Source organism: Bubalus kerabau, chromosome 19 (assembly GCF_029407905.1).
Source record: "Bubalus kerabau isolate K-KA32 ecotype Philippines breed swamp buffalo chromosome 19, PCC_UOA_SB_1v2, whole genome shotgun sequence".
NCBI classification, from domain to species: Eukaryota; Metazoa; Chordata; class Mammalia; order Artiodactyla; family Bovidae; genus Bubalus; species Bubalus kerabau.
The window spans coordinates 34,793,097-34,815,288 of record NC_073642.1 but is presented as its reverse complement, the minus strand read 5'-3'; the positions used below and the strand labels follow the sequence as shown (position 1 = coordinate 34,815,288).

General features: G+C 51.6%; 2 protein-coding genes across 2 annotated transcripts in view; one reads left to right on the top strand and one right to left on the bottom strand.

The window, feature by feature from the left end:
* CCDC33 (coiled-coil domain containing 33) overlaps positions 1 to 5,775 on the top strand; it is a 126,193-nt gene extending 120,418 nt beyond the window's left edge. The window contains 4 exon segments of the mRNA XM_055555886.1: positions 589 to 755; positions 2,188 to 2,274; positions 4,643 to 4,777; positions 5,621 to 5,775. Of these exon segments, the coding sequence (XP_055411861.1) occupies positions 589 to 755; positions 2,188 to 2,274; positions 4,643 to 4,777; positions 5,621 to 5,713 (482 nt within the window). The 3' untranslated portion in view covers positions 5,714 to 5,775.
* Positions 5,776 to 7,368: 1,593 nt separating this feature from the next.
* Positions 7,369 to 21,626, bottom strand: LOC129634291 (cholesterol side-chain cleavage enzyme, mitochondrial). Its single transcript, XM_055556388.1, has 9 exons — positions 21,358 to 21,626; positions 17,887 to 18,042; positions 15,644 to 15,843; positions 14,426 to 14,629; positions 13,392 to 13,549; positions 9,160 to 9,326; positions 8,793 to 8,871; positions 8,133 to 8,330; positions 7,369 to 7,762 (listed from the first exon to the last, which is right to left on the bottom strand). Exons 1-9 carry the CDS (start codon positions 21,624 to 21,626, stop codon positions 7,631 to 7,633), a joined length of 1,563 nt encoding a protein of 520 aa, XP_055412363.1. The 3' UTR covers positions 7,369 to 7,630.
* Positions 21,627 to 22,192: the final 566 nt, after the last annotated feature.

The following is a 22,192-nucleotide window of genomic DNA, read 5'->3' as shown; positions in this document are numbered from 1 at the left end:
TCAATGTTAACCAAAGCCATCCAGAACTGCCCATCTGAGGCAGCTCTGATGAGCAAAAGAGAACCAGGTCACACGGGATCAGGTCAGCCCAAGCGGAGGATTTCTGTGCCACCTCACTGGGGACCCCCATAAGCCCAGCCCTGTGACAGCCTTCACTGCATGGGGGTGTCAGTGGGGGCATATTTTGAAGGCCTTTAACAAACAATGAAAGTTGGGCCCACCTTTCAGGAACCCAGAGGTTCGCATGAGAGATGAGAAGGCAATCTTGGGAAAGGAAACAGCCAGGCCCTGGCCCAGGGAGTAAGGATGCCAGAAGCAGAAAAAGGAGGAAAGATAGAGATGAGGAGCTGAAACAGACCCAGGACAAAGGGCAGGGCAGTGATTAGGGAGATCACCCAGGTCAGATTCTAAAGAGCCTAGAACCATGGCCTCAGGAGGCATGTGGACCTGATCTCACTGGCAGTAGGGAGCCATAGCAGGCTGGGGAGCAGAGGACGAGCAGAAAGAAGGAAAACACTGAGGCAGATTGGACCAGGCACACGGAGGCAGGAAAGCCTATCTCATGCACATCCATGGCCACATTCACAGCCTTCCCCATGCTCTCAGCCTCTGGCCTTCCCCTGGGTCCTACGGGTGAGAATCTGCCTGTTGACGTCTACTCAGTGCTGCTCACGGAAAACTCGAGACTGCGGGCAGAGCTGGATAAGAACTGCCACCAGTCGGCCCCCATCATTCTGCAGTCGCAGGCCCTGCCGGTAAGACCCACCAGCACAAGCGTGGTCCTGGGCCTGCCTACCCAGGTCACCAGGTGCCCAGAAACCATTCACCACACAATCCAAGGTGAAGCCCCAGACCAGGAGCTAGGTTTCCCAGGGTCTTCAGTGTGCCTGGAATCTCTGGAGAGTCTCTAGCTCTTGGGCCTTGGCTTTTTTCCCCTGGAGAACACTCACGAGTTTGAAAGCTTCACCCTTACCCTCATCTAGTACCTGGGAGAGCAAGCAAGCCCCTAGCTGACCCCTGAGCCCATTTGCCACTTGCTGGCCTGCAGTGGGGCTCCACACAGGGCTCTCAGAACTCCATCCCGGAGCATTTCCTGGGGTTGGTACAGCCTTGGAGAACCCTTTCCCTGATCCCAGGTGGACCCTGGGGAGTTGGGAGCAAGAGGAGACCTGGCAGAGAGCCTGCAAGAGACAGAAGCCCCGGGCCACTCCAGGGCACCCTGCCCGCACAGGTGGGTGTCCCTGGCCCCTCTCTCCTTCTGAGGCTGCTACAGGCGTCCCTGCTTTATGCAAACCCAGAGACCAAACATTTGGAATTTCAAGCCAGGTGGGCTGGGCACAGCAAAGTTTTTCTCTTCATCCCAGGATTCACAGGAGGTGAGTTCTGTTTGAAAGCACCCTCGATGCGTGGACATCCAGGTAAAGAGCGGAAGACGGGGAACCCTCACTTTACAAACAGATCCTTTACTTTACAGAAAGACCCCCCCCCCCGCCCCAGCTCAAGATTCCCTTCTGTGCACTAACCTAGTGCTCCCTAGTATTAATACATCTTTTCTTAAAAAAGATTTATTCATTTATTTATGACTGTGCTGGGTCTTCATTGCTGTGTGGGGGCTTTCTCCAGCTGCAGTAAGCTACGGCTACTCTTCGCTGTGGTGCAAGGGCTTCTCACCACAGTGGTTTCTCTTGCTGCAGAGCACGGGCTCCAGGCACGTGGGCTCAGTAGTTGCGGCTCCCAGGCTAAGAGCACAGGCTCAATAGTTGTGGTGCATGGGCCTAGTTGCTTTCGCAGCATGTGGGGTCTTTCCAGATCAGGGGTCAAACTCGTGTACCTTGCACTGGCAGGTAGGTTCTTCACCCCTGAGCCACCAGAGAAGCCCTCCCTGGTATATTTTTACATTTTTAATTGATATACAAAAATTTCATACACTCAAAATATGTAGGGAGAACAGCTGTGAATCAGGCACATGCCAAGTGTGAAACCCTGGACAGGGGCTTTGGCCCTGAGTCTGAGGTTCTGCAAAGAGCCGGACACGACTGAGCGACTGAACAACTGGGGCTCTGCACTGGGAGCTGAACTTGGAGCTTGGACCTGGCTGATTTCTCCCTCAGTGTCACCTGGCCTCCAGAGCTCACACAGCTACAGCCCCTGATGGGGACCATGTGCGAATTTCTGCTTTGCCCACAGGATCTCCTTGCCAGTAATTCAGACAAGTTTAACCTCCTGGCCAAGCTGGAACGAGCTCAGAGCCGGATCTTGTCCCTGGAAAGCCAGGTAGGTGAGGTGAAGGGGCCACACAGGCCAGGGAGCCTCCACTCACTCAGAGACCCGGCTCCGCCTCTATATTTCAGGAGGGTTGGGGGCTCCGTGTGTGAGGAGGGTCAAGGCTCCAAGTTTGAGGAGGGTTTGGGTCCATTTGTGACCAGAGTTGGGACTCTGTGTTTGAAAAGGATCAGGACTGTATGTGTGAGGAGGGTCAGGACTCAATTCATGACCAGGACTGGGGCTCCCTGTATTTAGAGTATCAGGACTCCCTACTTAACTACATTTGGGCTCAGTGTGTATGTGTAGGATCAGGACTCAGTCTGCATCCAGGGTCAGGGGTCCATTTGTGACCAGGATTGGGGGCTCCATTTTGTGACCAGGGCCTGGTGTGTGACTAGGGTCAGGCTCCCTGTGTGATCAGGATTGGGGTCCAGTGTTTGAGGGGGATTGGGTCCCTGGGGGGTGATCAGGGTGGGGATTTCCTCTGTGAGGAGGGTCGTGGCTCAATGTGTGACTAGGGTCAGTGCTCGATATGTGAGGAGGGTCAAGGCTTCGTGTGTGATCAGAGTGGGGGCTCTGTGTGTGTCGAGGGTTGGTGATGGGTGGTTTTATTTTTAATATTTATTTATTATTCGGCTGCTTCAGGCCTTAGTTGCAGCACCTGGGGTCCTCGATGTGTCGTGCAGGATCTTTCCTTGCAGGGCACAGACCCTAGTTGTGGAGAGCACGGGCTCAGTAGTTGTGGCATGCGAGCTTAGTTGCCCCGAGGCATGTGGGAGCTTAGCACGCCTGTGTCCCCTGCGTTGCGAAGTAGATTCTCAACTGCTGGATGACATGGGTGTCTCAGTAATCAGTTTTGATCTAGGGTTTGGACTTCCTGTGTGAGGAGTGTCAGAGCTCAGTGTGCGAAGAAAGTCAGGGTTCCGTTTGTGACCAGGGTCAAGGCTGCATCTTAGAGTAGGCCTGGGCTCAGGTCAGTCTCCATGCATGACCAGGGTGGGAATTCTCTGTGTGACCAAGGTCAGAGCTCTGTGTGTGTCTGGCACTGGTGATTGGTGTTTGCTAGGGTCGGGACTCCCTGTATGAGGAGGTTGGGACTCCAAGTGTGAAGAGGGTCAAGACTTGCTTTGTGACCAGGATTTGTGTTTCAGGACGGTTAGCGCTCTGTGAGAAGAACTGGAGCTTCACTGGTGACCAGGGTCAGGTCTGCATGTTAGAAGAGGGTTGGGGCTCAGGGCGTGAGGAGGGTTGAAGCTCCATGTATAAAGCCTCGAGAGTGGGGGCTCTGTGTGTTTGGAGGGTCAGATCTCTGTATATGACCAGTGTCGGGGCTCCATATGTGACCGGGATCTGGCTCGTTGTTTGTCCAGGGATGGAGCTCCCTGTTTGACCATGTCTGGGCTCAGTGAGGAGGGTCAGGGTTCAGTCTTCATCTGGGGTCAGAGCTCCATTTGTGACCTGGGTTGGGGCTCCTTGTATGAAGGGTCAGGTCTCCATGTGTTTGGAGGGTTGGGGCTCAGTGTGTGAGGAGGGTTGCAGCTCCATGTGTGACCAGGGTCAGGACTCAGTGTTTGTCCAGGGTCGGGGCTCCCTGTGTGACCACGTCTGCACTCAGTGAGGAGGGTCAGGGTTCAGTCTGCATCCGGGGTCAGGGCTCCACTTGGACCAGGGTCCAAGTTTGGTGTGTGACTGGGGCCATGCTCCATGTGTGATCAGGGTGGTGGCTCAGTTTGTGAGGAGGGTCTGGGATCTGTGTGTCAGGAGAGTTGGGGCTCCATTTGTGACCAAGGGGGCTTCCTTGGTGGCGAGACCTGGGTTCAATCCCTGGGTCGGGAAGATCCCCTGGAGAAGGGAACAACTACCCACTCCAGTATGCTTGCCTGGAGAATTCCATGGACAGAGGAGCCTGGTAGGCTACAGTCCATGGAGCTGCAAAGAGTTGGACACAACTGAGCGACTTTGGCTTTCACTTTGTGATCAGGATCAGGGCTCCCTGTGTGATCAGGTTTGGGGCTCAGTGAATGAGGAGTTTGGGAGCTCAACTCATGACAGTGGTAGAGGTGAGACAGGGCTTCCCGTACGTACAAGGAGGGCTGGAGCCCTGTGATGGAGGATTGGTTGGACCCATTGTAATAGTGTCTGGGCTCAGTCTGCTGGTGAAACTAAGAGAAGATCCATCAGTCATAGTCAAGCTGTCACTTAGTCCCTCTTCACCCACTCTTGTCACCCTGAGGTCTCTTGGGAAGGTAGTAGCTAGCCCACATGAACCGGGGTTTTGCTTTTTCCCCAAAGAGCAGGCTCAGGTAGGCTGTCCTAGCTCTCAGGGAGGGGCCATGCTGCCTAATGGTTCTCCATCTATGCCTCTTCATGTCTATAGTTAGAGGACTCAGCTCGGCGCTGGGGACGAGAGAAGCAGGACTTGGCCACACGGCTGCAGGAACAAGAATATGGTTTGCGGCACCCTTCCAACATGGTCGCCACAGACATGCCCGTGAGTGATCCCCATGGGGGAGCTTCTTGGGGCTCAGGTGGTGAGTCTGGCAGCCACCCCACCTCCAGAGTCACTAGACCCTGAGAAAAACTGTCCAGGCGATCCTGCTTCCTGGCTGGTACAGAAGACCCAGGCTCAGCTTCTGCTCAGTTACCAGCTGAAGCTCTTGCCCCATCTCAATGCCCCTAGTCTAAGGGGCAGTGAATCCTGCCAAGACATGTCCTCCCCTTCAGGTAGTGATGAGTATCACCAATGAGGTGGCTGTGGTTGACAGGTTGCCCACAGGGCATTTCTCGAATGCCCTGGCACTGGCTGTACCTTAGGACTGGATTTGCTCATGGGCAGAGTAGCTGTGGCCCCACCCCACCACACAGTGCCTAAGATTCCCCCGTGAACATGCCTTTCTCGGACAAGTGCAGTGCTGCAGACCTGCCAGAGATGGGATCGTGCTGCCAGAGAGAAACCTCGCCAGCTTCCCAAGAACAAATAGGCCCCTCAAGCTCAGCCCTGGGCCACCCAGCCCCACAAAGCAAACCTCCTGATTGCTCCTGCTCTTGAATTATCAATATTTTGCTTCTTTTCTGGCTCCTGACCAGATCTGAAAAGGATGGGGGGCTGGGGGGTGGGAGGAATACCGGGCTACCTTAGTAGACTCACCCACTGAGCCCTGGAGACTCTGGGAAAAATTAGGTATGACCTACTGTGGTTAAATGAGTTTGGAAATATTTGAGAAGTTATGACCCACTGGATTTCAGATTGTCTGAGGCATGACTTTCCAAGAAAGATGCATTTTATTGACTCATTCCTCTAGGGGCAGGGGCATACTCACTTCATCTCGCTTTGCCACCACAGAACCCTTCCAAGGACCAAACGCAACCCTCCAAGTTGGACCCCTTGATGCCCAGCTCAGAGACTAAGCTCAACAAGCTCTCGAAATCTCAACAGACTGACTCCTAGCAGGCCACCCGCTCTGCGTGCTGGAGTCTCAGCCCCACCCCCTTAAAATGACTTTATTAAATGCTGTATGTCAGTGAGCATCCACGCCTTTCCCAGAGCAGGGCAGCTTGGGGTACCTAAGCTTCCTCCTTCCACACCCCACTCTGGGTCTGGGCCCTCTGCTGTAGCCCTATAGCCTTCTGCCTGTCCCAGGAGCTACCCTCTTTAGAGAGTCAAATGCCATAGTGGACTCAGGACAGGGGTGGGCAGGGAAAAGGAAGAGGCCTTTCAAAGCAGGAACCAGGGAGACAAGTCCCATTCAGACCTCCAAAAGAATTGAGACCACCAGAGGTCAGCTGGTAAGAGAGGCTGGGATTTTCTACTTGCCCTTCAACATGTATCATATCTAAAATCCTTTATTTCACGTTTGGTTTATCTGTTTCTTGGGAAGCAAAAGACTTGAAGCCTGCCTGGGACAATCAGTTACATATTAGTATGAAATACTCTATTCACGAGGGATAGGCTGAGCTGGTAGTGTTGTGTCTAAACACATCCAGGGACAGAAAAACAGAAGGGGCTAGAAGAAGGAGCCCTCCACTGAAAGTTAGAAGGCCTGGCTTCTAGCTACAAGCATGCTGTGTTACCCTGAGTGACTCAAGCAACCTCTCTGGGCTAACATCTGTGACTGTAAGGCCCTCCAACTCTAACATTTCCAAGCAAAACTGACTCAAGCCTGGAGAAAGGAAAGGAAGCAGGAAGGATAAAGACAACAAGGAAGAGGATTGTGATGAGGAAAAGCAGAAAGGCTCCAAGAGTGAATTCAGAACCTGCAGATCCTGGTAGAAGAGGCCAAGCCATCTGGGCTGCTGTCCTGAGCAGCACTAGCCCCCCATGTCTGCCTGACTTGGACTTGGGTAGCCAAGGGCCAGGGAGGATCAGGTACCTGGTCAAGTTAGGAGTCACAGAACTCAAAGGGGGCCAAGAGGGTTAAAATTGAGACCATTGTCAGGCAGTCCAAATAATGCACCAGAGACTGCCCCAGTCTGCCCGCCTAATGCCCAGAGCTTGGACCTGTGGGTCCATCCCACTGGTGCAGGAAGTTAAGGCCTGGGGAAGTCCAGAGAAGGGTGGTCAGGTGGGGTAGAGGAAGCATGCGGGCCTCTTCTTCCCAGAGTCAGTCACCTCACACCAGCCCCTCACCCACGTCCTCTTCACCACATCATCCCCAGACATCATGCTCGAGACTCTCACTGGCCCTTGGCAGGAAGTCCTCATGGCCCCACAGGGAATTCCCACCCAAGGCTCAGCCAAGCAGAGCACTGTAGGAGCCTCACCCATGATAGGTGGGCCCCGGGAGCCAGGATTGGCCCACAACCTCTCAGGCTGCCCTGTTCTCTCAACAGAACTCTGCCGAGTTCTTTATCCCTATGCCAGCTGCCCCAGCGGTGCAATGGGAATAGCCCTCCATCTGCTCTGCCTCCTAAGCAACGGGACAACAGGGAGGTGGAGCCTACTGGCTCCTGAGCTGCTATCGGTGGGTGGGTCCCAGCAGAAATGGCTTCAAGGGCAGCAGTTCTCCATTCATACTCAGACCTATCTGCTGACCTGGGTCAGAGAGCATCTCTCCAAGAGTGATGACTACCTTAGGGGGTCAGATGGAAAATGAAAGCACTTGGCAGCGTTCACCCGTTTATTGCCTTCATGGGGTGGGCGAAGAGGGGGAAGAGGTAGGGTGAGACAGAGGTGCCTCAGCTGAGCGGAAGCAGCTGACCCCTGAGTGCCAGCTTCATCCGGTCAGACCTAGCCAGAAAGGTGCAAGAGGTGTGGACTGAGCGAGCAATGGAGGTGCGGGTACCTCCATGGTCCCACCCCCTCGTACCGTCTTCCCACACCCCAGCTAGCTGGATTGGTGGAAAGGGCAGTGCCCGCCCTCTCCGGTCACGCCTGGGGCGGGTCCTGGTTGAAGGGCCGGAAGACAAGGAAGATGGGCTTGTCCGGCGTCAGGATGAGGTTGAATATGGTGTCCACATCGCCGATATGCTGCATTTCAACCTTGAAGTTCTCCAGAATCTGAGAAAGAGGGGTAGTGGGCTTAGGGGAGAGGAGGGGTGGGTCTGTCTCCCCCAGCCCAGGCTCATTCACCTGGGAGCAGTTGCGTGTGATGTGAGATGCTCCAAGTGGGTCTACCTCCAGCTCCTACTGAACCCTGTGCAGAGCCTGAAAATACCACTAGCCCTCTGTCCCCCTGGTTCAGGCTTTCACTTTGGTTTCTATGAAACCTTTTCCACCCCACCCCCCTCCCATCATAAGTTCTGTGGGAACTTATGGCCAGGGAGCACCCGTGGATGGTGAGTGGATTTGCCCCAAAAGGAGACCGCAGGAGGTTGTGGGGGAGGGGAGACCAAGTCCCGGGAGACAGATGTCCCCAGGTCAGACTCACGTGGATGAGGAAAAGGGTCATCTCCAGCTCGGCGATCCGCCGGCCCACGCACTGCCGCACTCCCCAGCCAAAGCCCAGGTTCCGGAAGTGGATGAGGTCCTTGTCTTTACCCAACCACCTGGTTGGGTCAAACTTTTCAGGACTGGAGAAGAAGGCAGGGTCTCGGCCCATGGCATAGATGGCCACTTGCACCAGTGTCTGAGGACAAGGTGAGCCGAGGTCTGAATAGGCCTTACCTCCTCACAGCCGGGAACAATACCAGCACAGCATAATACCCACTATGTGATCTTGAATAAGGCCCCACCTCTCCCTGAGCCTCGCCCATCCAATGCGTACCACCGAAGACACTAGGCTGGGGACGGGCCAAGGGATTGTCCTGCCCCTTTCCTCAGTCCCAGAGGACCCTCAGAAACCCAGGCAGCCCATGGAATCTCCCTCCTAACCTAGAAGTCCAGCAACATCCCAAAACCACCATCCACTGTGACCATCCCCTCTGCCCTTCATTCACACTGGGACCACTGCTGCCAAGGACCCCACCAGCCAGCCCCAGGAAGAAAGGCAGGACAGAAGCCCCCCTTGCCACTATCTTATGCAATTGCAGTCCACCCCTGGCCTCCCCTGTCTGACTGACAGAGCCTGCAGCCTTCTTTCCACACCTACCTTGGCAGGAATCAGGTAATCTTGAAGAACCAAGTCACTTTCAGGGTATCTCTGCAGGGTCACGGAGATGGGGTGGAGTCTGCCAGTGAAAAGCATTCAGAAGCTGATGCCCCAAGGCCTGGACAGAGGCCCGGCCCCCAGCATGGCAGCTCAGCTCCAGCTGCACACCCTGGCGGGGTGTGGTGGTCTGGAGGCAGGACCCCTCCTCCCCATTCCCAGCTGTCTTCCCCAGACTCCTCACTTCCTGCTACCCATCTTCTCCACCAGCCCATCCTTGTAACCCTGTGCTCAGGCAGCACCCTGTCCCTGCCCAGGGATTTGAGGGGGTGGGGTGGGGCGGGGCAGGCATAGGTGGGAGTGGGCTTGCCTCAGCGTCTCCTTGATGCTAGCTTTGAGAAGTGGGACCATTTGCAGCATCTTGCTTATGTCTCCCTCTGCCTGGCGTCGGGCATTCAGAACCTCCTCCCGCAGCATCTCCTGCACTTTCAGGCTGCGTGCCATCTCGTACAAGTGCCATTGCAATGTCATGGATGTCTGGTGGAGAGTGTGGGGGTGCAGAAAACCCAGAGGGCTGGTTACTCATGGGGCATCTAGACCCATGCTAAATTTTCATTGCCAAACACTTTCCCTCACCCTCGTCCAGGGATCCAGAAACCACTATCCACACAAGCAAAACACAATTCAGAAGGCAAATGTCAGGACTTCCCTGGTGGTCTGGCGGCTAAGACTCTGCATTCTCAAAGCAGGGGTGGCCCAGGTTCAAGCCCTAGTCAGGGAACTAGATCCTGCATGCTGCAACAAAGACCTGGTGCAGCCAAATAAATAATTTAAAAAAAATTTTTTTAAAGGCAAATGTCCAAGAAGCTTTTCTTGTGGTCCAAGCAGGAATGTTTGGGGCAGCACTTATCCCTGCCCTCCCCACTCATGTCACCAGAGCCCTCCCATCTTCCCCACCAGTAGAGGGTCAGCCATATAACTAATGCCTTCTTCCAAAGGACTCCAGAGGCCTTAAGAGGCCAAATCCTACTTCTGTAATGGTTGTACTCCTGATGACTGCCATTCCTCTTGAAATGCCTATTAAATGAGCAGCCCTCTCCCCAGTAGCAGAGAAGGCAATGGCACCCCACTCCAGTACTCCTGCCTGGAAAATCCCATGGACGCAGGAGCATGGTAGGCTGCAGTCCATGGGGTCGCTGAGGGTCGGACACGACTGAGCGACTTCACTTTCACTTTTCACTTTCATGCATTGGAGAAGGAAATGGCAACCCACTCCAGTGTTCTTGCCTGGAGAATCCCAGGGATGGGGGAGCCTGGTGGGCTGCCGTCTATGGGGTCACACAGAGTCAGACATGACTGAAGTGACTTAGCAGCAGCAGCAGCTCCCCAGTAGAACTTCCCCCTAAATGTAGCATCTGCCTATAGTAGTATAGCATAAAGTGAGGCTCAAAAATGCTGAAACCAGAACAACCAGACCTGTTTTATGTCAGAGTTGCAATTAGCATGTGGTCTATACTGAGACTGACCAGCTAATCTCAGGGCTAATGTAGTGAGTGTTAACTTTCACTGGAGGTATGAGTGATCCTCCTCAGGCCCCATAGTACAGATTCTTCAGTGATGGAACTGGAATATGACCTAGAGCTAGACACACGGTGTTGGCATATTAACTTGCCAAGGATCATATTTTGGTCCAAAAGGTTTGGACGTGCTTCTACTTCCTCCCAGTGGAAGCAATTGTGAAAAATGCCGTCCAGTCACTTCCCAGCTTGAAATTCTTGCCTGGATCCCTGGAGTCCCCAGATCAAGTCCAGAGGCTGTGACCAGACCCATGGACCCCCTCTAACACCTGCCAGTTGCTCCCAGCCCACTGCCACCTCTCTCCAGCATGCTCCAACCACCCTGAGCCACACACAGTTCCTGAAGCCCAGAAATCTTCCTCATGCTGTTCCCTTTTCCTACAGTTCCCTTCCCCAGCCTAGGAAGCAGGTGTGTACCCCTCCCTCAAGGCTCAGATCAAATGCATGTAATTGTCTCATTTCTTCCAAGGCCTGACACAGCGTGGGTACTCAGGAGATACTTGTTTAATAAGTAACAGGGCTGGTGACGAGGCATCAGGTACTGACAACACTGAGAAAAGAGGAGAGACCGACATGGCTTTTGCAGGATGAGGAGAGGGACTACTGGCTGTATTCAACTAAGTTAGGGCTTCCCTGGTGGCTCAAATGGTAAAAGAATCTGCCTGCAATGCACGAGACCTGGGTTCGATCCCTGGAGAGGGGAACGGCTACCCACTCCAGTATTATTGCCTGGAGAATTCCATGGACAGAGAAGCCTGGTGAGCTATATAGTCCAAGGGGTGGAAAAGAGTCAGACACGACTGAGTGACTTTCACTTTCACTTTTCACTTTCACCTGAATTACTGGTTGTGTGACCTTAATGAAGTTCCTTAACCTCTCTGTGCCCCAGTTTCCTCATCTCAACAAAGGGGAACAGTAAAATACTGCAGAGTGTTGTTTGTGAATGCTAAACGGGTTAAAAGAGTTAATGTGAAAAGCTTAGGATCCTGCTTGCTGTATAGTGCTTGCTTAATAAATGTTACCCAAGAATAACAGCTGCTCTGGTGCAGGTGAGCTTTTAGGGGGGATCCCTTTTACATGACGGACAATGAACTATGTTTAAAATATGCTCAAAGCCTCCATCTGCAGCCCAGGAATGGAAACTCCTGCATTAGAGGTTAGAGCACAGTGTACATAGAATACCTAGGAAATGAAGTTATTCACCCAGGGGCTCTGTCACCTGCTTCTCCCCAGTCCTGAAATGCTATTTCCTCTCTCTCCTCCTGGCACAAGAGGGAAGACAAGTTGCCTGTACTCTGTGGAGTGCTCTCCTTGTCCTGTAAGGCCACATTGGTCTCTCCCCTCTTCTTAGCACTGTCAGTATCCAGTACCTCATCATCCAGCCCTTTAAGGTGAAGAGGTGGTCGTCTGGGCCCAGGCTGCCTCCTTGTCCTAGGCTGAACTGTGTCCCTCCCAAATTCATATGTTGAAGTCATAACCCCCAGCACCTCACAGTGTGACTGTATTTGGAGATAGGGCCTTTAATAAGATAATTAAGGTGAAACGAGAGCTTCCCTGGTAGCTCAGCAGTATAGAATCCGCCTACCAATGCAGGAGGCACCGTTCGATCCCTGAGTCAGGAAGATCCCCTGGAGGAGGAAATGGCAACCCACTCCAGTATTTTTGCCTGGGAAATCCCGTGGACAGAGGAGCCTGGCAGGCTGCAGTCCATGGGGTTGCAAAAGAGGCGGACACAACTTAGCTACTAAACAAGGTAAAATGAGGTCATATGGGGGGGGGTCCCTAATCAAATAGGATTGGTGTCCGTGTAAGAAGAAAAGGGAGTGTTAGTTGCAGCACAGGAACTCTTAGTTGAGGTATGTGGGATCTTGTTTCCCAACCAAGGATCGAATCCAGGCCCCCTACATTGAGAGCGTGGAATCAGAATTCAAATGCTGCAACTAAAGATCCTGCATGCTGCCACTAAGACCTGGCTCAACCAAACAAATATTTTTTTGAAAAGAAAAAGAAGGAAGTAAGGAAAATCATGTGAAGATGTAGAAAGAAGACAGCCATCAACAAGCCAGGCAGAGGGGCTTCAGAAGAAAGCAACCTTGCTGATACGTTGATCCAGAATTATGAGACACTACACTTTTGTGGTTTAAGTCACCCAGTCTGTACTACTTTGTCATGGCACCTCTCACAAACTTATACACGCTTCCTGTCTGAGCCATTTAGGATATTTGAGGTCTGCTGTATTCAACTTTATAGTCTTGGGGCCTGAATCGTAACTAGCAATCAAGAAACGCTAATGAATTAACCCTCACCATCACATTGGCTTGAGGAAGTTTAAGGTTTAGGAAAAGGGAAGGCACACAGGACAGAGAAGTTTTGACATTCAAGAACAGAAGCTTCTGGGACTTCCCTGAAGGTCTAATGGTTAGGACTCCACGTTCCCAGTGCAGAGGGTCTGGGTTCAATCCCTGGTCAGGGAACCAGACCCTACAGGCCACAGCTAAAGATCCACGTGCCACAACCAAGTCCTGACACAGCCAAATTAATACAAGAAAATAAATACTAAAAAAGAAGTTTCTTGGATATTATTCTGCCTGTGGACCTCTGGGAGACACCATGCATGATGCCTTCAGACACTGGGGACATCAAGGGGGACTGAGGTCTGGAGGAGGGGGCATGGAAGGCAACAAAAAGACATGGAGGGCAAGCCCAGGGCAAATTCCACTGGTTGGCTCCCAGCTTCTCTGAGATCCCGCCTGCCTTCCTGATACCGAGTAAGCTGTGTCACCCACCTGTATCGTGTCACCCCCTCTTCACTGGCAAAGAAAAAAAGGTGGATCAGCCTCAAGGCATGCTCAGTGGATGACTGACTTGAGCTCGCCCTCCTAGAAGATTAGCATCTAGGAAGTGGGGTCAGGAGGAGGAGATGGAGCCCTCATGGACAGGGGTTTCAGACAATGAGGAAGGCTGTGGGGAAGGGCCACAGGAAGGGACCGGATATACCCCTACAGCCTCCTCACTGGGTCCTCACCGTGTCCACACCCCCTGCCAGCATCTCCGTAATATTGGCCTTGACATCCTCCAAGAGCATCTTCTCACTTTTCAGGAGGCGGTAGAGGATGCCTGGGTAATTCCTAAATTCTGTTTTCCTTCTCAGGTCCTGGTAGAAGATCTCAGTGTATTTTTCAGCTGTGGGGCAGGAAGAAAGAAAACAGAGGGAGGCCAGGAATTTCCCTGGCTGTGCAGCGGTTAAAATCCATGCTTCTACTGCAGAGGGCACAGAGTCAATCCCTGGGCAGGGGAATAAGATCCCACATGTTTCAAGGTGGCCAAAAAAAAGAAAAAGCAGCGAGGCTCTCTACAGAGGGGCAAGAAGGAGCACAAGGGCTTGAGGATTCTGGAGCCCTGCACTTTCTTGGCTGCTGTTTCTCTGAGGAGCATGCTCTATAAAGTTCCTCATACCTGTTGTGGTTTTTTTTTTAATTATTATTTAGGGTAAGTGCTATCATGCCCATTTTACAGATAAGGAAACAGAAGTCCATCTAAGATGATAACTTGCACAAGGTCACAAGGGTGTCAGGGCAGAGGCAGGATTTAACTCCAGACCTGGCATCATCACCACATCCCAGTCAGCCTTCTCCACCCTTTACGAATCCCTGTCACCGAAGCCCTGCTCTGTCACCAAGCACAGCCATGTCTGAAATGCTGGTCTTTAACCCATGTTGGGAATCCCGGGCTCCTTGGAAGAATATGACAGACTTCTTTAATCCTCTTTCTCCAGAAAAATCTGATCATCCCCCGGAGTCAGCTTTCTGCCAACCATATTCAGGGGTTCCTGGGCCTTCCCGATGGCCATCCATGGGTTTTCTACATGGCAAGTCATAACTTGGGACAAAGCAGCAGGCCAAGGTCTGAGGCTCCCAAATGACTTTCTCTCTCCCTCTGTGTCTTTCTCCCCGCTCCCCCAACCCTCAACCCTCCAACCCAGGCCTGGATTTCCCATCTCCAGAGGCAGACAGGGGTCTCCTGGCTTCCACCTATGACTGCCCAGGGTACAGCCCTCACCTTTATTGAAAATTGTGTCCCATGCAGCTACATGGTCCCTCCAAGTCTTGGCTCTGAACAGACGGTACAGTTCTGGAGGGACGTTGAGCAGAGGGACACTGGTATGGAACATCTTGTAGACGGCATCAATGAACTTCTGGGCCTCGGTGTTCACTGTCTCCTCCAGCATCCCCAGGCGCTCCCCAAACATGACATTGGTGATGGCTGCAAAATTGGAGAATCTCATCCAACCTGACCATCTGAGAGCCTCAGCTCCCAGGAAACCATCGCCCCCTCCCCAACACATGGGAGCCCTTGCATCCAACCTCAGCCTCCTTCAGTAAAGAAACTGAGAGCTGGGTCCCAAAGGGCTGAAATTGCAGGAGTAAGAAAAACTGCCTTTGTGGCAGTCAGTCAGGCCCTTCAGAGAGTCATGGGACAGACCCTAAAAAGGGATCCCTCGAGTGGGAGGCAGAGCCTCCAGCACAGCTGAGAAAAGGCTCAAACGGGGAGGAAACTGCTCTATCCCCCTTCCAGCAGCACCCCCCAGCAGCCTCTCAGCTTTCCTCCTGGGACGAGAGACTTCTCATCTATAATTGACCAGAGTGGCTAAATACTTCCTGGAACAGGTCAGATGGGTGCCTGCGGGGACATCAATCCACAGTAACTGGCCATCCAGGGCCCACTTGGCTGGTCATAAGAAGTCACAACAACCCCCAAAGGTTTCCCGCCTCTTGGGTCAGGAATTTTATTCCAAACCCTGGGCACTCCAAATGTCCTGCAGTGACCATGTGATCCCCATCAAGCCACAGGGCCTTTGCATATGCTATTCCCTCTGCCTACACTGTCCAACCTCTTTATTCCATCTGGAAAATTCCTACACATCCTCCAATACCCTGTTTCAATTACCCACCTAACCCTCCCCTCCCCTCCCAGACTTCGAAGGGAAGGTCTCTGTCCCAAGAGAGAGAGATTTGCTGAATGAAAGGCCAAGTCAAACCCTGGCTTTTGGAGAAAAGGGGCGACAGGGACCCACATTCTACAAATTCTTGCCTCCATATCATGAATCAGATGAGAGCGTGCAGCTCTCCCCCCGGTAGTTGATGACAGAGAATGTGTTCAGCGGCTCCTCCCAGAAACCAATCCTGACACTTCTTCGGAGTCTATTCTGGGTCTCAAGGTGAGATGCTGGGTTCTCCCATCCCCAGGACTGTGGTCAGGTAGGTTCAAGTTCCTTACACTCAAAGGCAAAGTGAAACAGGTCTTCCTTGATGTCCCCTACAAACTTTCCGGAGCCCTGCTGCTTGATGCGCTTGTGCAGGAGGCTGACGAAGTCCTGAGACACTGGATTCAGCAGTGGGATGAAGTTCTTTATTGCCTCTGGAGCCATCACCTCCGTGTTCAGGACCACCCTGTCTTTCTTCCAGGTTCCTGACTTCCTGAGAAAACATGGGCCATCGGGCCCTCATGGTCACAAACCCCAGGCCTGGCAAATACAGAGGGGGCTGACTAGGCTTTCCCAGGAGGCTGAGCCACAGCTCAAAGTCCAGCGCTCACATCCACAGCCCTCCCTGCCCTCCCCTCTTCCCAGCTTCTGCCTGGCCTGGGCAGGACAGAGGGGAGGGAATAGGAAGGCTTGTGTGACAGGAAAAAAAAAAAGGGTGAAGATCAAACCCCCAACCATGCTCTACTCCCTCTGCTGCTGCTGCTGCTGCTGCTTTAAACAAGATGGAAATCCTATTCTTAGAGCCTTTAAGTAACTGTCAAGCCCTGTAGTCTTGGCCTCTGCTGCAGGCCTGCCCTCCCCACCACTTCCACTTCCTCCTGGTCAGTCTCACCTCCTACCATTCAAGGGTCCCTCTACATCACCTTTTCTGGCCCCTGCATGGGCACAGCTGACTAACCTCTGCACCCGCAATGTCTCATTACTTTCATTGGTGGGGAACCTCAGGTGCCCAGAATTGGGTTAATACCCATTCCTATTCTCAACTTACACCCATTCTTGAAAATAGATCCGTGCAAAGCCCTCTTTGTTATTTGGGGGCTTTTTATGCTTACAAGAATGTTATTATAAACTCACAGTCCAACCTGAATACTAGAAACTTGATGATAATTTTCAGATGCCAACGCAGTCCTCCCACATCCTGCCTCCCTGCCTCCCAACCTAAATCTCTTATTTGCTTTTGTAAATAGTTTTATCTGCTGCTGCTGCTGCTAAGTCACTTCAGTCGTGTCCGACTCTGTGCAACCCCATAGACAGCAGCCCACCAGGCTCCCCTGTCCCTGGGGTTCTCCAGGCAAGAACACTGGAGTGGGTTGCCACTTCCTTCTCCAATGTGTGAAAGTGAAAAGTGAAAGTGAAGTCGCTCAGTCCCGTCCGACTCTTCGCGACCCCATGGACTGCAGCCTACCAGGCTCCTCCGTCCACGGGATTTTCCAGGCAAGAGTACTAGAGTGGGGTGCCGTTACTATCTGATCAACATATATTTCCAAAACGTGCTTTTTAAAAATGCATGCTTTTCAACATGCATGTTGAAAAAAATAATAAAATAAAAATGCATGCTTGTTTTCAACTTAACTTCTTATAAAAGCTGTCATGATTTGCTTTTTTTCACTCAACTTGTATCTCTAAGTATCATCTGTATTGTTGTATCATCTGTATTGTGTGAGACACGGAGTCTGTTCTTGTTGACTGGGGTCTGCCTCTGTCACTCTTTTCATGCTCCTGTTCGGCATTTAGGTGATTTCCCAGTTTTTGCTATTATGAACTACTGCATTGCAAACATTTTAGTACATATCCATCTCAGTGGGTGGGGTGTGGGTATTCTTTGGAGTATATTCCTGAGAGCAGAATGACTGCATTATAAGCATGGGTTTATAATGGCTGCTTTATAAACATTCAACTGCAGGAAGTAATGTCCAACCATTTTCCAAAGTGGTGGCATCAGCTTTCAGTCCCACTAGCAAGCTAGGAGCACTCTAGTTGCTCCATATCCTCATCAACACTTGTTACAGTCACATTTTCTTTTTTTGATGAGCAATTTGGTGGAAAATGGTATCTATGCATTTAGATACACTGATTTCTTCATGCTTCTTACTGCTCCTTTAGACTATAAGGGACTCTCCTAGGGGCAGGGCTCCACCCTACTTGTCACCCAGAGTTCAGCACCAGGACTAGCACATAGGAAGCACTCAATAAAATGAGTCTTACTGGATGAACCAATGAATGAGAACTTTTCAAGGTCTTTAATTACTCAGTAAAATCTTCTTCCTGACCATGTTCCTGAAGGTTGGCAGGGCAGTTCACCCTCCCCATTATCTGTTTGATGGAGGCAGGAAGATGACAGGGGTTTGTCTAGAGGCCCAGCTGTTAACAGAAAGGGCAGGACAAGCACGGCCCCAGCATCTCACCCCCAGCCTCTGCCCTTGCTCCAGCCACCCAGCATCTCCCTCCATTCCCTGGGAGAGAGCCCAGGACTCACTTAAACAGGACTCCAATGGGTTTCTGATGATACTGGTGATAGGCCAGCCAGGGTGGGATGTCATATCTCTCTGGGTAGGATCCCTCGAACTTGAAGAGATGGGCCACGTCTTCAGGGTGAATGATATAAACTGACTCCAAATTGCCAAGCTTCTCCCTGGAGGGGCAGAAGAGGGGTGCTGTGAGGTAAGGATCTGAGGAGAGTCCTGCAGACCCTGCACAATCAGGGCACAGGACCCAGCTCCTCTGTAACCACTTTGCGGCTGACAGCACAGAGCAGACCGGCTGGGAGTGGATCCTGGCCCATAGTTTCTCACTGTATGACTTTAGTCTCATCCTCTGAGTTTCAGTTTCTTCAGTGGAGATAAATACAGTACCTGCCTGACAGGATTGCTGAAGAATAAGATGATATGAAATCTATGAGTGTGGCCTCTATTGTGTGTATCTGTGCTCAGTCTGATTCTTTGTGACCTTATGGACTATAACCCACCAGGCTCCTCTGTCCATGGAATTCTCCAGGGAAGAATACTGGAGTGGGTTGCCATGCCCTCCTCCAAGGGATCTTCCTTCCCAGGGATTGAACCATCATCTCTCGCGTCTCCTGCGTTGGCAGGCAGATTCTTTATCACTGTGCCACCTGGGAAGACATTCTCTAAGTAACAGCTTCGTGCTCATCTTATCATCACAGTGGCTCCTACACATCCTCAGGACCAAGCCCACCCCTACCCAGGGCCTCCCCTGGATCATCAGGTCCTCCAATGTTCATTCTTCCTGTGTGTCTACACTCTCAGCACCCTCCACCCTCTCACCTATGCAGAGCTCAGAAACATGGCACTTTCATGGCAGCTGGGAGTAACTCTGGACTAGAGTGACTCCATGTAGCTTGCTAGGCAGGTCACACACCAGGCCAGGCAGTCCCTTCTAAGCTCTAGGATTGAAGTTCTGGAACTGGTCACCCTCCCCCAGGAATTAGAGGCCCAACAAAGTACTCTGTCACTATTAAAATAAAACTGAGGTAAAACATCAAGCCCCAGGTATAAATATACCTTAAGGCACTTTGCAGAGTATTAATGTACAACTGTCATGAAACAACAGAAAATTCTGCTTCTCACTTGTATCTGCCTTTTGCATAAGAAAGTTAATTCAAGATACGCTTCAAGGTAAAATATAAAAGCATACAAGTATAAGCCAAATTCTCATTCTCTCCCTCTCTCTACCCTCCTTCCCCTCTCTTCCTCCCTCTCCCTTGAGAATGGAGAGGGAGGGGGAGGGGAGAAGGCGAGGCTGGGGAGTGGGAGAGAGCACGGCTTTAGCCACTAACCCACAGAGCCCAGGCCTATCTTCCCCAAGTCTCCTTGGCCGACCATGGCCTCCCAGAAAATCCCCTCAGTGTTTTTCCAGCTGCCACACATCCTCAAACCACTGACTCCATTAAAAACAGCTAAGCAAAGTCCTTGAACTGCTATTGTTATTATCAATTCTACCTCTGGGAATCTAGCCCAAGGCAGCTATCTGACATCAGTGATGCCTGATGGATGAAAATGTTCATAGAAAAAAAAAATGTATAAGGATGTCTAATAGTTAAAAAAAAAAAAAAAAACCTAGAGTGGTCTAAATATCCACTTTTAAAAGCTAGCTGAAAAATATATGCCTTATCCATACTATGGGCTACTATGCTGCCTTTTAAAATTATATTAAAGAGAGAAAAGAGAAAAGAAGTCCTTGGTACATTGTTATAGGACAACACAAAGTAGCATATAAATACATTCGCATTCTGAATGGTACATAAATATTATCAAAACTGAGATTGTATTTGATATCAATTTTTCTAAACTATTGAATAAAGAACAGAAATAGACTTGTATTAAGGGAAAGTCCATGAAACTTGGAAATCCCTCATGTTCATTTAGAAGTTTGTTATTTCAAGGCTATAGTTAGAATACTGACACCCTGAATAATATAATAATATGCATGCTCACTCATGTCCAACTCTTTTCAACCCCATGGACTCTAGCCCGCCAGGCTTCTCTGTCCATGGGATTTCCAGGCAAGAATACTGGAGTGGGTTGCCATGTCCTCCTCCAGGGGATTTTCCTGACCCAGGGATCAAACCTGCATCTCTTGGATCTCCGGCACTGGCAGGTGGATTCTTTACCACTAGCGCCCCCTGGGAAGCCTGACACCCCGAACTGGAAGCTAAACAATCAGGGTTCAAGCCCTGGCTTCGCCCTGATGAACTGTGTGACCTTGGCAAGACCCTCTCTCTGGGTCTCAGTTTTCCCATCTGTGAATTGGGAATAATGCCAAATTTAAGGACAGGTTGCAAGACTCAGATGACAGCGACTCAGAAAATAGGGGCTTTATAAAATAAAGAGTTCCTACAAGGGGCTAGGAACAGGAAGGAGGAGGAGGGGAGGAAGCAGGGAATAATGAAAAAATCCATGAAGTAAGACTGGGGAGAGAGGCTTAGAAGGGAGAGAAAGAGACAGAAAGACAAAGAAGAGAGACTAAGGAGCAAACTTCTTCCAAACCTAACATTCAGCCTGGGGCTAAAGGGGTGCCCTGTCTCCAACCAGTTCTAAAAAAGCACTTATAACTGTAAAAGGGGGAATTCCCTGTCAGTCCAGTGGTTACGGCTCAGTGCTCCCACTGCAGGGGACACAGGTTCGATCCCTGAAGAGAACTAAGATCCCACAGGCCACGCGGTACATCCCCCCAACCAAAAAAAAATAAAGTAAAAGTAAAGCATTATATTTCCTGGTATCCCCTCCCTGCCCTCAGCCATCACCCTTGCCACCTCTAATCCCCCTCACCTATGCTCTCAGAAAGGAACCCAAATGTCTCTTGAAGCCCACCTACCTTAGAAACTGCTAAACCGGAACAAGTGGGGCCTCCCTCCGAAGGGCAGCCCCCAGACCTCACCCCCACCCCAGGGCAAGAAGGTGGGGTACAGCGAGGCCAAAAGACCAAAGGGTCTCCCTCCTGGCTGGAAGCAAGGCAGATGTTTGGGGAAGAGGGACAGCAGCCAGGCCTAGCGGAAGGGACCGATCAGCCACTCAGAGCCCCACAGGCCAAGGGGAGACAAGACCAGCACCCTAGCAGGACGGTCTTCTAGCTGAGTGATCAGGGCTAGAGTCCTAACCTCTCTGAACTTCCTTCTCCTCTGAAAATGGGGATGACAACCACACCTTGCAAAGTGTCCTGCAGATAATGGAGGTACCGGGGCTTATTTTCTTGGCCTCCCCACCTCCCCAAAGTTTCTAAGGGTGTAGAGCCCGGGGACTGTTGAGGCCTCAGGGCTGGGAAGTGAACCCACTGTCTGGGAAGCATTAACTCTACTCCTGCCACCGCCAGGCAGGAAGAAATAAAGTCAGAGGTGAACCAGAGCCTGGAAGGGGAGGGCAGACCTTTCACGGAGGGGGCCACCACAGGCTTCCCTATCCCGCCAGCCCCAATCCTCTGCCAGGCTTACCTGTAAATGGGGCCATACTTCTGGAAGTTCTCGATGTGGCGAAAGTGGATTCTCTGTGAGCCCTTCTCCCTCCAGAAATGGTAGAGGTTAAGCCAGCCATTGTCACCAGGGGAGGGGATCTCACTGTAGGGGCGAGGGGTCTTTGTGGAGATGCCAGCTCCCTCTCCAATGCCCACCCTGTGGTGGCCCCAGCCCTCCCTCCCTGTGCTCAGGACGGGTGGGCAGGCTTTGACCAGGGCTGAGCGGAGGGGAAGCCCCCTGGCTAGCATGCTGCCCCCACAGCTGCCGCTGTCTCTGCTCGTACTGCAGCAGGTGACTCTGGCCCTGGGGCCCTGGGACTCAGCTTATAATCACCAGCTCAAGGCTAAGTGAGAAGCTGACAGGGCAGTCAGCCTCCTCCAGCTGACTCCAGCCCACACAGCTCCTCCCAGACTCAGTACTGTAAAGGAAAGAATGTAGCTCATCATTCCAGTTCTACAAACATCAAGCGTCAGCCACTGTGGTCACCCACCTGAGGGGACTCCCTCCCTCAGTGCACCCTGAAGAGGAGACTTCAGGATGAAGAAAAACAGGAAGTATTTGCATTGTACTGGTCCCTAGATATGATGTATATCTAAGGGAAAATTTCCATGACCCCGGATTCTTGCACACATAACTTCCCTGGTGGCTCATTTGGTAAAAAATCCACCTGCAATGCAGGAGACAAGGGTTCAGTCCTTGGGTTAGGAACATCCCAGGGAGAAGGAAATGGCAACCCACTCCAGTATTCTTGCCTAGAAAAATCCCATGGACAGAGGAGCTTGGTGGGCTACAGTCTATGGGGTCGCAAAAGAGT

Coding starts and splice junctions, on each gene's coding strand:
- LOC129634291 (XM_055556388.1), bottom strand. CDS start 21,626: ATGCTAGCCAGGGGGCTTCCCCTCCGCTCAGCCCTGGTCAAAGCCTGC. Junction 15,844..17,886: donor CCCATTGGAGTCCTGTTTAA/GTGAGTCCTGGG, acceptor ATGTTTTCTCAG/GAAGTCAGGAACCTGGAAGA. Junction 8,872..9,159: donor AGCATCAAGGAGACGCTGAG/GCAAGCCCACTC, acceptor TTTCACTGGCAG/ACTCCACCCCATCTCCGTGA.